The sequence below is a fragment of the Trypanosoma equiperdum genome (assembly GCF_001457755.1).
Source record: "Trypanosoma equiperdum strain OVI genome assembly, contig: ctg_1511, whole genome shotgun sequence".
Classification (NCBI taxonomy): Eukaryota; Euglenozoa; class Kinetoplastea; order Trypanosomatida; family Trypanosomatidae; genus Trypanosoma; species Trypanosoma equiperdum.
Window position 1 is genome coordinate 35,267 of NW_027123518.1, and position 14,690 is coordinate 49,956.

The 14,690-nt window shown below is 50.8% G+C and overlaps 4 protein-coding genes across 4 annotated transcripts; all 4 read right to left on the minus strand.

Moving 5' to 3' along the window:
• Positions 1 to 319: 319 nt before the first annotated feature.
• On the minus strand, positions 320 to 1,333 carry TEOVI_000824400 (uncharacterized protein; the record flags this gene model as incomplete). Its single annotated transcript, XM_067221865.1, has 1 exon — positions 320 to 1,333. The coding sequence occupies one exon, from the start codon at positions 1,331 to 1,333 to the stop codon at positions 320 to 322; it is 1,014 nt and encodes a 337-aa protein (XP_067077966.1).
• A 1,284-nt stretch (positions 1,334 to 2,617) lies between these two features.
• TEOVI_000824500 (Armadillo/beta-catenin-like repeat, putative) lies at positions 2,618 to 6,019 on the minus strand (the record flags this gene model as incomplete). Its single annotated transcript, XM_067221866.1, has 1 exon — positions 2,618 to 6,019. The coding sequence occupies one exon, from the start codon at positions 6,017 to 6,019 to the stop codon at positions 2,618 to 2,620; it is 3,402 nt and encodes a 1,133-aa protein (XP_067077967.1).
• A 1,106-nt stretch (positions 6,020 to 7,125) lies between these two features.
• Positions 7,126 to 10,248, minus strand: TEOVI_000824600 (Utp14 protein, putative; the record flags this gene model as incomplete). Its single annotated transcript, XM_067221867.1, has 1 exon — positions 7,126 to 10,248. The coding sequence occupies one exon, from the start codon at positions 10,246 to 10,248 to the stop codon at positions 7,126 to 7,128; it is 3,123 nt and encodes a 1,040-aa protein (XP_067077968.1).
• A 734-nt stretch (positions 10,249 to 10,982) lies between these two features.
• Positions 10,983 to 14,504, minus strand: TEOVI_000824700 (uncharacterized protein; the record flags this gene model as incomplete). Its single annotated transcript, XM_067221868.1, has 1 exon — positions 10,983 to 14,504. The coding sequence occupies one exon, from the start codon at positions 14,502 to 14,504 to the stop codon at positions 10,983 to 10,985; it is 3,522 nt and encodes a 1,173-aa protein (XP_067077969.1).
• Positions 14,505 to 14,690: the final 186 nt, after the last annotated feature.

Sequence of the window (14,690 nt, forward strand, 5' to 3'; positions counted from 1 at the left end):
GTTTCCTTAACCGCCGCGAAAACCTAAAAGAAGCCACACTGATGCACTCAGGGACATTAAACGGGGTGTGGAAGGGAACAACACGAAAAGGCGGAGCGATGAAGTACAGAGATGTGTAAGCGGTGGAAACACGAGGAGGGGAAAGAGCAAATTCAGAACGTGACAGTGAGGTAAGGAAGGTAAGGCACTGGGACTGACAAACGCAAGCATAACATCTATTCTCCACCCCAACACGACCCGCACAAAAGCCATTAAAAGTCCGCACACTTATGCATACGTGGGTGCATGCAACACACGCACCTGTATGTGCAAAACCACGTCAGTTTTTTGCATGGTTGTCGGGGCGGAGGAATGGGAACTGATAATAAAGGGGCTCTAGCTCATCTTCCGTCATTGGTCGCTGTAAACCACTTAACTGCAACAACTCCTCTTCAGACGATGCGTTAAGAGCTAGAGACGCAATAAAGGCGCATGTCAGTTGACGCAGTGGCTCCACAAGAAGAAAGTCACTCAAAAGCGCGACCTCCAGCAGCAGATCCACGGACCGCGGCGCCTTTTCCAAAATCGTTGAATAATAACTAGGTCTGGTGTCGTTTGTTGGAGCTCGTCCCCGTTTATCTGCGGTACCATCTTCGTCAATATGAGTTATGGCGTTCCTTACGTCGTCACCCATACAGCTGTACAGTAGGAATTCCAACTCCCACGGTTGCACAAGTTCTTCAAGGGGAGCACGAAGCGGCTTACTGAGCATGCTCGGCACCCGCTTGGTAATTAAGTCCAGGTATGTGAAGAGCGCCACACAACCCTTCTGCGTCGCTTGCGGTAGTATCACTGGTGGAAGGGAATTCGCAGGGTTCCCCTCAGTGCCGTTTGGCCTGCGCCCCATGTTGGGATCTTTAGGATCATAGTGCAGTGGCTCGAGCTGCAAATCTGAGGAATCCAACATTGTTTCCAACAACCGGCAGTACCGTGCCCCACGCACATGCAGCGCGAACTCATGCCGCTGTACCGCTTCCTCTTTCGAGTTGATTAGAGACATGGCATTGTCACCCCATTTTTGTGTAGCGGTCACCGGGGGTCTTGGCCGGACATTGGTCTTCGTTGGGCTCCTTCGCCCATTAACTCTTGCAGACCTTTCCCTGCAATTTCGAGCACTGTGCAAGGTTGAACCTTCACTATCGGGGGGCGGTGGCGCCTTGCTGAGGGCAACCAACCTCAAGTACTCCTCTGATGGCAGCGGAGCATTGGGTGTTAGTTGAACAAAAATTGGCCGAATACCACCTTCGTTGCCTCCGACTCGGTTACTGTTTTCCACATCATCGAAAATGACCATGGGTGACTCTCCTTCTCAAGCGGTTGTTCCTTCTTCTGAGTGGTAGGATCCGTGTAGCATACGTTTTTTAGAGGGCGCTGGTAAGCCGGTGACTCAGCACACAAATTAATGTGTTGCGTGGACGCACAACAAACGCGGAGTGACCCAAATGTTGTTTCTGCGGTTCCGTTTCCTTAAATAGCACTCCCGCAGCCTTTTACGCCTTATCCGATTGCGTCTAGAAACTCCTCCTTTTCGCACGTGGAATGTTCTGACGTTACGCGCGCCCTTATCTACCTCAACACCGACCCCTTAGCTACTTACCTGCGTGAATCAAACCCTTCAAGCAGTGCGTGAATGTGTATATGCGTGTGTGCAAGGAAGGAGGAAACGAAAGGTAATAAAGGTCAGACAAGTGGTGTAACCGGGGGGGGGTTCTGATACGGCCCACTAGGTGGTAAACACGAGTACAATTCATTCATTAAACAATTTCTATGTAGGGAGCAAGGGACGTAGAGGCACAGCGTGCGCTGAAAATTTTAATACACAGTCTTCCCCCCCCCCTACGGATGGGTACAGGCTGTGCTCTTTCTGGATTCATAATTTGTGATGGTGATCTTGTACTGATGTTTCCCCTCTATACACCACGCTAGCGCATGGGCACATACCAGTCTGACAACAGTGAGGAAGGAGTATAATCTACTACATGTGCTCCCTGCTCTTCTTTTGCAAGGTGATCCTTCCCTTCCCCCCTTCACCTGACCTCACAATAAACATTTGCTTGCGAAAACACAACAACAACAAAAAAAAAAGAGACAGCCGCCATCGGCGACGAACGCACACTAACACCACGCGAGGAGACTCAGGGCGGTGACCGCTCCCCAATCCTCCTCCACTACCCCTAAGGGGCAGCGAAGAAAAATAGAATGAGAAAAAAAAAACAACAAAAAAGTGCTCTGGTGCGTGAATCCAGTAGTGTAAGAGAGGGGTTAGGGGGAACTGACAAAAAAAGGAAGGAAAAGCGAAGGCAAGGAAGACATGCGAGCAAATATATGAGAAAGCAAACACATCCTCACCAGAATGCGGAAGTGCCCGAACATTTTGTAGCATGGAACGAAATGAGGTGCGGGTAAATGTATGCGTGTCGCCACCGAGTTAATCACATATCACTGGCAGAAACAGAGCAGGACCAGAAGTAATGCCCGCGCAACGAAAGTTGAAAATATTTCTATCCACCACCCCTTTACCTCCTAACACATCTCCCTTGTTTCGTTCCATAGCCACTTCACGTCCCTCCGCGCAACGCTAACGCTTTCGTGCACGGGCAAGCGAATGCAGCGTCATTGCTGCTGCTCTTCGAACGGAGTCAGTAGAACCCCGCTCCGCAAGGCCCCCAAGGACTTCCACCGCATCCTGAGCAATCAGGGAATCTAACGCTGTGGCATGTCCACACAAGTTTTTAACACAAAGCACCGCCTCGCGAGCACAGTCCTCGGAACCGTGCTGAATAATGTACAGCAGCGAGTTTGTGAAGGATGAGGCTGCCGCGGTATTTCCCTTCGCATTCGGGTCCTTCCACTCGGCGACACAGCAAAGATTCTCGTCATTCGACGATGTGCTATTGCGAACTGCCAGAAGGCCATTCAGTACAGCATAGGCATGTGACACCGTGTTCTCTTTCTTGACGGTACCCGTACCAAAAGTGCTTGAAGAAGTTGTCGCGCGGTTTACCGTGATAGTTGATGCTGTCGCAGTTGCAGTGTTAGCCGCTGATGCAGCGCCACTCGCACCCGCCGACTGGGGTGGGAAGGCAAGCGGCGCCTTCTCCGCAATAAGTTGAAGAAGGGCATGCAACCCGCCAAATTCACGCAGTTTTGCTCGGTTTTCTCGGCTGTTTACGGTTAATGACGATAGTGCTCCAGCAGCCTGTTCCAACACTACAGAAGGCTGGTCGGGCTCTAGCAGGAACCGGCAAAGGAGCTCTAGACCCCGTTCCTCTCGGGGCACCACCTTGTCGTCCCGCGAAAGATACCACAGAGCCGAAGCCACCGTCTCTTTGAGCTGAAGCGATGGTTGTTGCTGCTGCTGGCTTTGTGAAGTGTTCGACGAAGAACGCCTGGTGTTTTGACAACTTTCAGGGTACTGGTAGCAGTCGTCCACAACGTATACAAGTGCGCGCACAACTCCAGCCGAAACCATCGTCTGCCTATTTTCCTGCACAGTCGAGCAGTTGCGAAGAATACCAACTATCTTCTCCTTCACACTCAACATCACCGGCACCACCACCTTCGCATTCTTCTCTTTTGCAGCCGTGGTTGATGATATTTCCAAGATCTTTGTTAGCAGAGGTATTCCCCCACTCAGTCGCACGCTATGCTTTATTTCAGGGGATATGGTGAGAATCCATAGGGTTGACGCTATTTTGTCAAGCGTTGGCATAATTATGCTCGACGGCTGTTGCACAATGCCTTGTTCAAGCTTCTTCAACAACAGTTCTACTCCACCAGCCTCACGAATAACTGGCTTATTTTGGTCGTTGATGGCACAGTTACGCAGTGTACCAGCCACATTATCAAGTATTTTGTCACTGATGGGAAGGTTTCCCCCGAGGTCATCCTTTGACCCTGAAGTAGTTGGAGCTTCGTTTCTCGACCTGCGCGGGTTGGTAGTCTGTGATTTCCTGTCTAGAACAGATAAAAGCACAGGGATTGCACCCGCCTTGCGGATGGCGGGTCGCGTCTCCACTGCGGCACTGCAGTTCCACAACGTGCCGGAGGCGTTCTCCACAACACTCACACTCGTGCTTTTTGCTATAAGATGGGCAAGCTCTGTGATACCACCATATTCAAGAATCTGTGTTTTGTTTTCGGAATCGACGCTAAGATTCCACAGTGCTCCAGCGGCGTTCTCTTGCACAAATTGTTGCGGGGAGCTTAAAAGTTCTATCAATGCGGGAATGCAGCCAATGTAACGAAGATAAGTCCGGTTCTCAGCGTTGCTGGCGCAGTTCCACACGGCCCCCGCTACCTTCGTCTGAATGGACTCATAGGGATGACGTAGTGTCGCAGTCAACTTCTCTAATCCGCCTGCCTCGCGGATGGCCACCTTAGAAGCCTCTTCTCGAGTGATATATCCAATAGTCATGGCAACATTCTCCAATATTGGTATAGAATCCGTATAGAGGAGATCGAGCACCGCCCGGAGACCGCCGAGACGCCGCACCTCGTCACGCACCTTGTCTTCATCGTCATTGCGTGCTAAAAGGCTCCATAGAAGCACAAGTGATCTCTCAAGCACTGCTTCCGAAGTGCAGGATGCTACAATGTTTACCAACGGCTGCAGACCACCTGCGGCAATGAATTCCTTCCTCCCATCCGGAAGTTGCCTCCTTCCCTCACCTGCGGGGTCTAGCACTTTGGAGGAAAGGCTCCTGCTGCCGCTGTTGGCGTTACTATTATTATTGTTATTGTTGCTGTTGATAATGAGAGGTGAAAGACACTCCAGAACCTCGCACTTCACATCATCGTTGACGCTCTGAAGAAGGCGAATAAACGTGGTCACAACCGCACCATCCTTTAGCATTGTGTGAAGAAGTGACACGGCCACTGCCTCAGGTATCAATGTGGGTGAGCGCGACATGGGAACTGAGGGTGAATCAACCGTGCTTTGATTCCCAAACGCGGCTCTTACAACATGCCCAAGTATCCGCAGCTCAGCCAGTTGTATCGGCGGGCGCGGATGCAAAATGTGCTTTAGCAAACCAACGAGAACTGTCGATACCTCCTTTTGTTGTGTTAACGTCCATGAAGACCTGCGGAAATTTTGTTCGTCATAACTCTCAATCGCATGTAGAAGAGTTGTCTCCTTCACATCGGGTAAACGTAACATAGAGAGGAGTGCATTCCCACTCGGACAGTTATTGTTGCCACTTCCACTACTGCCTCGAAACGACGAGTTCCCTTTGTCCGGTGGAGACCGGCGCGCTTGAATGTCGCCTTCGCTGCTTGACGACTCCTCGCTGCTTTCATCGGGGGCTACCTTTTCGCCTCTCTTTTCTCCTGTAGTATCAGGCGAGCTCGCGTCACCGCCATTTTCCGCTGGCATTCGTTGCTGAAACTTACCTGACACAACGGAGCGAGCGGAACGCCTTGGTGAGTTGGAGCTGGTTGGAACCTCGTTAGGCCCATCAATGGTGGCAGCGGCAGCAACTTCCGTGGTTGCGCCGACGTTCTCGCGCGGGGAGCGGCCAACCACATCGACCTCGCGCTCGAAGAATTCAGGCAACTCACCCATCACCAACATGTTCATAGCAGTCTTGCAGAACGCCTTTTGTTGTGCCACCTCCTGGGCGCGACGCTCCAGTGACTGCAGCTGCGCCTCGACACGCGCCACCTCCGCTCGAAGCTTATCGTATGTGAGACGCACCGCCTCCATGTCTCGCAGTATTGCTTCTTCCTCGTTCGTAAGAGCCAACGACCGTTCAGCCACTATATCACTTAAATGAGACATGGCCGAAGCAGCACGCGATGACAAGTCGCCATGGGCGAGGCCACCATTTGAAGAGCGCTGCTGCTGTGCCTTTGATGACTCACGAATACTACGGACGAATTTCGAAAGCGGGCACTGGCCAGCCTCGTCGCCCTCTGAGAGTACAAGAACCAGTGCCGCAATGCGACCGTTCAGCATGTTCGGAGAAAGCGAGCACATGAGTGAACACAGCTACGGCAAATAGGGGGGGGGGCAAAAAGTATGCACTCACACTCTGCGGTATGATAAGAAGAAACGACCAATGATATTGATAGCGCGCTCGACACCGGGGACAAATTATTGCTCCTTACCGGTGCTTCAATTTTTCTTCTAAGGTCTACACCCTAAACTAAAGGTAACCCTACAAAAAAATATGTAGATTCAATAGAGCAATGGGAGTATGGGTTCTCGCAAAATAAAAAAAAAGGTGCAAAAAATTGTGAATACGTACCACGTGCGAGACATGTTTTTTTATGATGCTGTTAACAGCAATCGTAGTTTCGTTACGGCTTCCTTCCTCTCACTTCATATATATACAGTAAAAAAATTCGACAACATGATCGTACATTCTCAACACATTCCTACCTTTTTGCTCCATACCATTAGCTCACTTCAATCGACCTAGTATACATTGCAGTATCGCTCTCGCTGTGAAGGTGATGACAATAACATTTATAGAAAGAAAGCCCTCCTCAGTTGCTCTCGCACACTAACATTTCAAATAAACAGCATCGGTTAATTCAACACGACAGTCGACACACTTACGAACATCCGCTAATCATACCAGCGACCGAGGCTTCTTTGATCCGTACCACCTGTCAATAGCTAAACAGAGAATTGACGTAAACTTTGCCACGCTGCGAAACGTCAAGAAGGAGAAATTGGAGGAAAAAAAGAGAAAGTGATATCGTTCACGATGATGTTCAGACGGTATCCTCGCTCAAGGTCTGTGAAGTCGTGAGCGACACCAGTAAAACACACACTGTAGAGCAGTAGCGGTAGCAGGGAGTGATCGCCCACACTGCCTTCTTAAACGTAAAATTTTTATACTTTCATGAGAAGGAAGTGGTTAGCCACTCCTGTTAATGGCGTTATAATAGTTTAGTTACACATGAAGTAGAACACCAAGGAGCCAGGAAAAGTTTCCCTGCGGAAGGGATCCACGACATCAGAACTGGATTTGCGCATAGCCCGAAGGTGTCAAACAGTGCACCTACGATTGCACATGGACACTCATATACCGTATTCAGGTCACGCAGAAGACAAAAAATGCTGAGTGTGAGCACCTACACGCGTGTTGTTATCTCACCTTTACGTCTCTTGGTCTTTGCAACCTTCTTCCCACGTAGCGAGAGATCAAGCGGCGCCACCACGTGACCTTGCCGTACTTCCACACGTGGCTGGTTTGCTTCCTTGAAAGAAATGGCAGAATTCCACTCAGGACCGTACGGGTGCCGCATTGAACGTGCAAACTCAGTTGGGTTACTAAAAGGGCGCGGAATCATGTGCAACAACATCCGATCTGGCACAAGCTCTACACCGTCATGATTGATGATAACATGATCAAGCGCGGCATCGGCACGGCTTTTTAGCAACGTTGTCTTCTGGATTTCTCGCTGTAGCTCCATTTCATGTAACTTCGCCTGATGCTTAATATTCAGGCGGGGGTCACTCCCTCCCCACTCCCCCCACCCGGGAAGAGTGGCGTTCTTGTCCACAGGCTTCATGATGTTGGTTACTTGTGCAGTCTTCTCAGCAAGAAAGTCGGCATCGACATCATCCTGCGCGAATGCACGAGCGATAAGATACTCCTGCTGCTTCAGAAGGGCTTCCTCATCGTCTCCTTCCTCCCGCGAATTTTCTTGCTGAGCGACGCCCATTTTGTTGGTGGGGTTTGACGCAGTTGTCCCCTTTCTCTCGCTTTCGCCAAATGAAGAGGACTGATCTCGAGGTCGCTTAGTCACTTTAGGGAGGATAGTTGTGCGCGTGCTGATCGATCTCTTTCCCGCCGTGGAAGGTGTGGGGGTATCTATGCTTAACGCGGGAGGTGGAACAGTTTTGGCCTTCCGCAATCCGGCAAATTCACCTTTTGGCTTGGTCCTGTCCACCTTTCCCTTCACAATAGGAGCAGGCCTAGTATTCTCAATCACAGCCTCATCATCACTTCCGCTCTCTCTCATCGGCCCCTCTTCATCCCCTCCTTCAGACGACTCACCGACGTTGTTCTGGGAGGTTTCTTTTTGTTGCCCCTCTCTGGCATCAATACCGCGCCTGCGCTTAAGTTGGATGTTTTCCATCACCTTAACAGTTGTTTTGCCACCATCCTCTTTATCCTCTTTCTGGAAAGTTAAACGACCGAGGCTAGCGTTGGACTTCGCGGGGAGACTACGGGGCGCTCCGACACGCCTGGGTTCAGCCGCGTCCAAATCCTCAACGTCCTCAGGGAAATCGGACGGCTCGTCGTCACTGTCGACGGCTTCACCACATGCTTTCCGGCGAATATCCTCCTGAATTTGATCCAATACCTCCTCGTAGCGTTTCTCCTCGCGCTCCTTTGCTTGTTGCATAAACTTCATCCCACGTAGCTCAGCACGTGCCTTTTCAGTTGGTGTCATGTTGGCCGCTGCAACTACCTGACTCTCCTCCACATCATCATCAACACCGCGCCAAAGAAGAGAGGTCAACTTCTTTTTACTGCTATCGGTGCCGTGGGCCCCTTCTTGGCCTGAAAGTTTTTCAGTGGCATCAGCAATGATACGGTCAACCACACGTTCTTCCTCACTTGAAGCCTCGCTCCCACCGCCATCCTCATTTGCGGCATTAAGAAAGGCATCGGCATCGGCATCCTCCTCCATTTTGCGCATAAGTCGGTCGTGTAACATGTGTTGTTCGTTTATCGCATCCTTTGTGGCCTCGTCGAACTGGGCAAAACGTTTCGCGTGCCGCACCCACTTGCTTGTGTTTTTGTGCTTCTGAGTTATCCGCTCCTCCACTCGAGCCTTCATCAGCCTCTCGGCAAGTTTGGCGCGTGCCTTTTCTGGATGGAGCAGCTCAAAAGCCTTTTCCCGCCGCTCCCTCTCGCGCTCCTTTTCGTGTCGTAATATACGACGGTAAGTTTTGCTTTTAATGCGATTGACGCGGCGGCGGCGTGCGTTCTCATACGACAGCATCGCTTTCAACTTTGCCATATAACTCGTTGTCGGGGCGTCGCTCTCCCGGCCTCTGCGTCGGCACAAGTCGCCTGTGTCTTCAACACCGTCATCATTATCGTTAGTGTCAAACGGTACGATGCCATCGCCCCTTTGCTCAGACACTAGTTGGGCTTTTGAAATTCCCGCCTTCGTCAGCAATGAGTTGACCTTTCCCGCTAACCGAAATGCGGACGTGCGCGTCGCATTTCCGGTCATACCATCTGTAGCAATTGACGTTGCAGAAGTGGTCGCTCCCTCATGTTTGTCCACGACAAGATTTGCTTCAGCCGCTGCAACAATTGCACCTAGTGTCGACGGCACTGGATTGCTTTCTGGCATTCGCATAGGTAGTTGTATGTGCTTCGACTCATGGTAGCTTCGCAAAAAACTCTTATATTTCTCCAGGTCTTGTGACACCACCTCCCGAACTTTTTCGCGCATTGCTCTCTCTTTTGTATAATCGTCCACGTCAACGCTTATAAGGTTATTCTTGTTAGCCAAGCTCCGCTGCAACCTTGATTGCGCCGCCGTTTTGGGAGCTGCAGCAATCATTTCCTGCATAGCGCTACCGAACTTGCTATCTGTCACACCAGAGGCAGGTCCATAAATCGACTCGTCCTCCTCTGTTACCCCCGAGCGGCGGCGTTTCTTGGTAATTCCGTCCTCGTCGACTCTCTTCTTTTTCTTTTTTCTTCGAGTTGCAGCTGTTTCACCTCGGTTGCTGTCCTCAGCACCCTGGGCGGCATCGAGCATGTCGGCAATGTCTATGCAATCATCATCATCATCATCGTCCTTTTCGTGGAAATCCAAGTCTTCGGGGCCGTCAATCTCGCCGAGGGCACGAAGCTGCTGGAGCAGCAGCGCATTATCTTCACCGTCCATATCGTCCTCTCCTTCACATCGTTTGCCACTTGGCTTCTTGCCGTTTTGCTTCGACCTCGCTTTTGGGGGAGCCAGGGCCTCACTGGTCCTCTTCTTGGTGAAGAAGTGCCCATACATTTCTTCATCGTCGCTATTGAAGGCTAAGTCGTCATCGATATCCTCATCAAACTCTGGAGGTATTAACGGATTGTTTAAATTTAGTACGCCTGATCTCTGCACACCGTCTCCGTCCCTTTCCCTGCGAGGTTTCCGCCCCAGCTTCATTTTACCAGTGGCCCTAGCAGCCGGCTTCTTACTTATCTTGCCCCCACCGTTGCCATCACGGCGTAAGACCATCGGTACAGAATAGCTCAAATTTCTCGCACACACTTAAATGAAAGAAGCTCTACCACCAAACAGGTCTCTTCGTTGCACTTGCTAGACGGCGAGCGAAAGGGGCACCGCCAATGCGTTGGGTAATAGTGGAAAGGAGGGAAAAGGAGCCATTACATACAGAGTTTGGTCGAAAGGAAAAGAAAATAGAGTAAGAAAGGTGTTCAAAAAATATTCACTTCCTCATTGTTGTTGAGAACTCAATGATGAGAGACCACCTACATTTACACAACACATATGGTGCTCGTGCAATCAATGACTTTCTTTTTCCTCCTTTCCCCTGTCTTCGTTTCAAACTTGCACACACACACATACATACGTATATATATATATATATATGTAATTATCTACATTCCGCCGATACTCCGCACACAATAAGGTTACCTTCACCAAGAAGATCATACAAAAACCAATATCAGTACACCTCTGCTTCTAAACGAAACGAAACTAGAAACAGAGTGGAAAACACGACCGTATATTTTGAAATCTAAACTCTAACTCCACCACTACAATCGTCCCAGCTAGTCGTAGTTCTGGTGCCGGCACCTTCACTTCCAACCATCAACAGCAGGTTGACGAAGAGGTATCGTATTCCATAGCTCACAAAAGGGTGGAGAGAAGTGAGTACGGTCCCCCAACGCGTATTGGCAAAAAGGGCTTCCAACGCCATATAATTTCACCCAATTTCGTAAACTCACCTATTTGGACTTAACGAGTGAGGCGAGGGCACGTATTTCCTGGCTCCCAAAAGATTTGGACGTGGGCTTCCGATGAAGGCGCCTGCGAGGAGAGAAATCTTCCACTTCGGGTATACTCGGAAGCCGAGGAAGGACGGGACGCCGCGGTAAACCTTTTCCCGCCCTCCCGTCACCCATGGCTATCCTCTTAAGACCAAGTAGCCTGAAGGGATCCCTACCGTCTCCCGCATGCTCACCTTCAGCCTTCTTTTTCTCTTCCTCTTGATTGGAGAATATTACGGTCGGTGGCTCCCATTTGAAGGAACGCGCAACCGCATGCTGCCCTGGGCCCTTTTGGTTCTTCGGAAGATAGGCTTGACTTTTCCTTCCGTCCTCACTAAACGCGACCCCGCTAACATTTGCGTGTTGCTGTCCAGAAGAAGGTCGCGCGACGCCCTCCCTCGTTGCGCCCCCGTGCTTAGGGCCTGCGCCTTGCATCATCGCAGATGTTACGCGCCCCTCTCTGCCCTTTTCTGCACCCACTCCTGCAAAGTTATTCCAGTGATATCTCCCTTCGGGCGTGACCCAGTCACCACCATCTGCTAAGAGATTAGGGCGTTTATACCCACTTACAACTGGAGCGACCTCATTTCGCCACTGCCCCTTGCTGCCAGATGGTGCCTTCCCCTTTGCGTTTTCTTGTGGATTTATCCATTTTTCAACTACAACACCAGGTTCCGGAACCACCTCGGCCACAACCTTTGTTTGCTTCCCTTCCTCATGATGGGGGCTCTGTTGACCACTCTCTTCCAAAACTGAATCAGGAGTGGATGGTTTCGGGGTAGTGTAAAACATGCTCTCATAAGCAGCCCTTTCGGCAGCCTCCTTTCTGCGACGTTGGCGTTCTTCCAAGTCCCGTCTTTGCTTTCGTGAAAGAAAGATCAAACTCCTCCTCCCCCGAACACTGATCTCAGTCTTTGACGACTGCGATTGGGTTTGTAGATCCTTTTGCTCCGCGTCACCACTCTCATCCTCATCATGCGAGACCTGAAAGGACACTCGTCCCTCTTCCGTGATCCCAACCCTCAATTTTTCGTTACGCCCCCCAACAAAAATATTTTCGGGTGGAGGAGGGGCCTCACTCGTCTTAGGTCTGGAAGCAGGCTTGCCGTTCCGCCCAGTTGTCCCCTCATTGTCTTTGCCGCATCTTCTCCCCGGCCTGGCTCCGACTGCTACGGTGGAAACATCTCCATCTTCTATATAAAGAAGCGTCTCCGCCATATGGTATGGTTGGTTGCCGCTGGTGCTCGTGAAGCCCGTGTTTAGGCCACCATGAGTTATTTGTCTCATTGCCCTTCCCCAGTCATCTTCGTCATAGTTTGCCTGCGTCATTGCATCATCACGAAGCGAGGACAGCACACTTCCGGAGCAGCCCTTCGAGGTAAGTTTACCTCTGCTGAGTTTCTCCACTGTCGGCGTAAGCTGTCGGCCCTCGCTCCGATGGAATACCGGGCTATCGATTGCGGCGGGGTTGATAACAGATCGACCCCGCCTCGACCCATCGGCAGTATGTACGGCGCTACCTTTGCTGGCCAGAAGCCCATAGGGGTCCCCAGAAGCTGAGAGGCTGCGTCCCTTCTTTCGGTTATGTTGCCTTTCAGAAAGAAGTTTTCCCTTATCAGTCTCTTGTTGATCAACCCGTGGTGTGGATAATGGTGGTACAACATAACGAGCATAGTCGTCGATTGGGACCATACGGGGAGGCGTTCCGGGACTTCCACCGTCCCCTTCATCTAGAGCCAACACGGATGAACAATGTGGCTTCACTTCTGCAGTGTGCTGTGCTGTAGCCAGCGAATCCCCGATGGTGCTTTCACTCATAAGCACCTCACTCACATTTCTATCCAAGGAAGAAAGGAATCGAGCAAATGTCGAATTGGCCACGTGACTGCTGTTGCGCTGCGCCTTGCTATCGATGCCAAAATCAAATTGTGCATTGTGCGAGCTCGCTATTTCTCCTGTACTTTGGTGGAACGAAAGAATTGCGTTACTATCGAGCAGTGATGGACAGCGAGCCCAGATGGGAAGCATACCGAGGTACGTGGAGCATTCATTGGCCTCGACGAGAAAATCGTTTGCAACATCAACAACTCCCTGGCAAGATTGCTGGCACTCCGGTTTCGACCCTTTTCCTTCTCGGGCATTATCACGACGGATGGCAAGACTCTCAGCTATCTCGGTCTCCAGCTTTATAGGTTCGTGCGGGCGCTCGGGAATGAAAGATTGCGCCAGTGTGGTATGTAACTCATCCCATGTGGAAAGAGCAGTGTAGGCATTAGCTATCGTATCAAAGAAGCGAGAAACATACATCTCGGCGGCTGCATTAATAATATCACAGCATATAGCTTCGCAGTGCATTTCAGCCGCGAGACGTTCCGTAGCCTCCAAGACAAGCACATCGGCCATGCTAACCACGGGGCACGGTTGACTTGTTTCCGAGGCCTGCGCTTCTGAACAATTCTGATGAGAGCCGACACTTTTCGAAAGCAAGCTCTGCACAGATGGGGCTCTCATCCTCGCCGTCCGCGGCGACGTAGTCGCGGGTGTGGAAGTTGCTGGTGTGGCAACTGTTGTTGTGGGAGACGGGAGAAATTTCACAGGCACAATTAATTTAAAGTCGTTTTGCTGCTGCAACTTAGTGATCTTCACTGCTGCAACGCGTGCCCCACGAGTTGCATTTGCCAGTCCAATCTTTTCTGCGTTTTCAATGACCTCCACCGAATGCGAGGCGGAAAACTCTACTTTGGGTACAGTGAGGAGCGAAACCGGCGGCCTCCCTTCTTGAGAATCAGCCAATTCCCATCCAGCACGCAAATTCCTACCAACAGAGGTGGTTCCACCTTCTGCATGTGACGCGTGAGTGAGGGACAACTCACATGCCCCGGTACCGTGTAGTCCTTGATCTGCTGCTCCCCTTTCATCTACTGCCTCGGAACTCTTGAAAAAAATGACACCCTCCGGGGAAGGTGCACCTCCTTTCCTATCATCAGTGTCAATTGATCGCAGACGTCTACGCTTGGCGCTCGCCACAGTTCGGGTCGTGTCAGGCTGAGGAGCACTACCGACTCGAAAAACGTCAGCTGAAGTTGCCCTCTCTGACTCCTGCACCGTGTTGCACACCGTCTCGGGCGAAGGCTCAACATTTGTCCCGCGGGGAATGCTACTTGTGGTTCCATCAACGCTCTTCTCTGACCTTTTCGCCAGACGTTCCTGCATGAGTTGTGCACGGGGATAAAGCATCTCTACCGCCGTGTCGTACTCCTTTGTAAGGAGTTCTTCACAGTAAACTTTGAGGTGTACGTCCTCCGCGTCCAATGCTATGGGATCAGGAAAGAATGCTGGCATAACAGGCATTAATGGGACGTCATCGGTAGACGTTCCTCGTGTTCCTGATAAGGCACTAAGCCGCCCACTTGACGGTGCAGACCGCTGGCCGCGGCCGGTGCCAGAGCGCGGTCTCACGTCCGGTGTGTGAGCACTCATTGTTTGTGACACTGCACTCCGCAATCCACCTCTATCGAGGGGAACAATAATCAATATATGCTCTAATCACAATTGATTTGAGACGTAAGAGCTGAAAGGGAAGAAAATACATATGTGCAGACAAGTACTTGTATACTTTTGCTAATAAGCAGTCGGAAATATATATATATATATATATATATATAT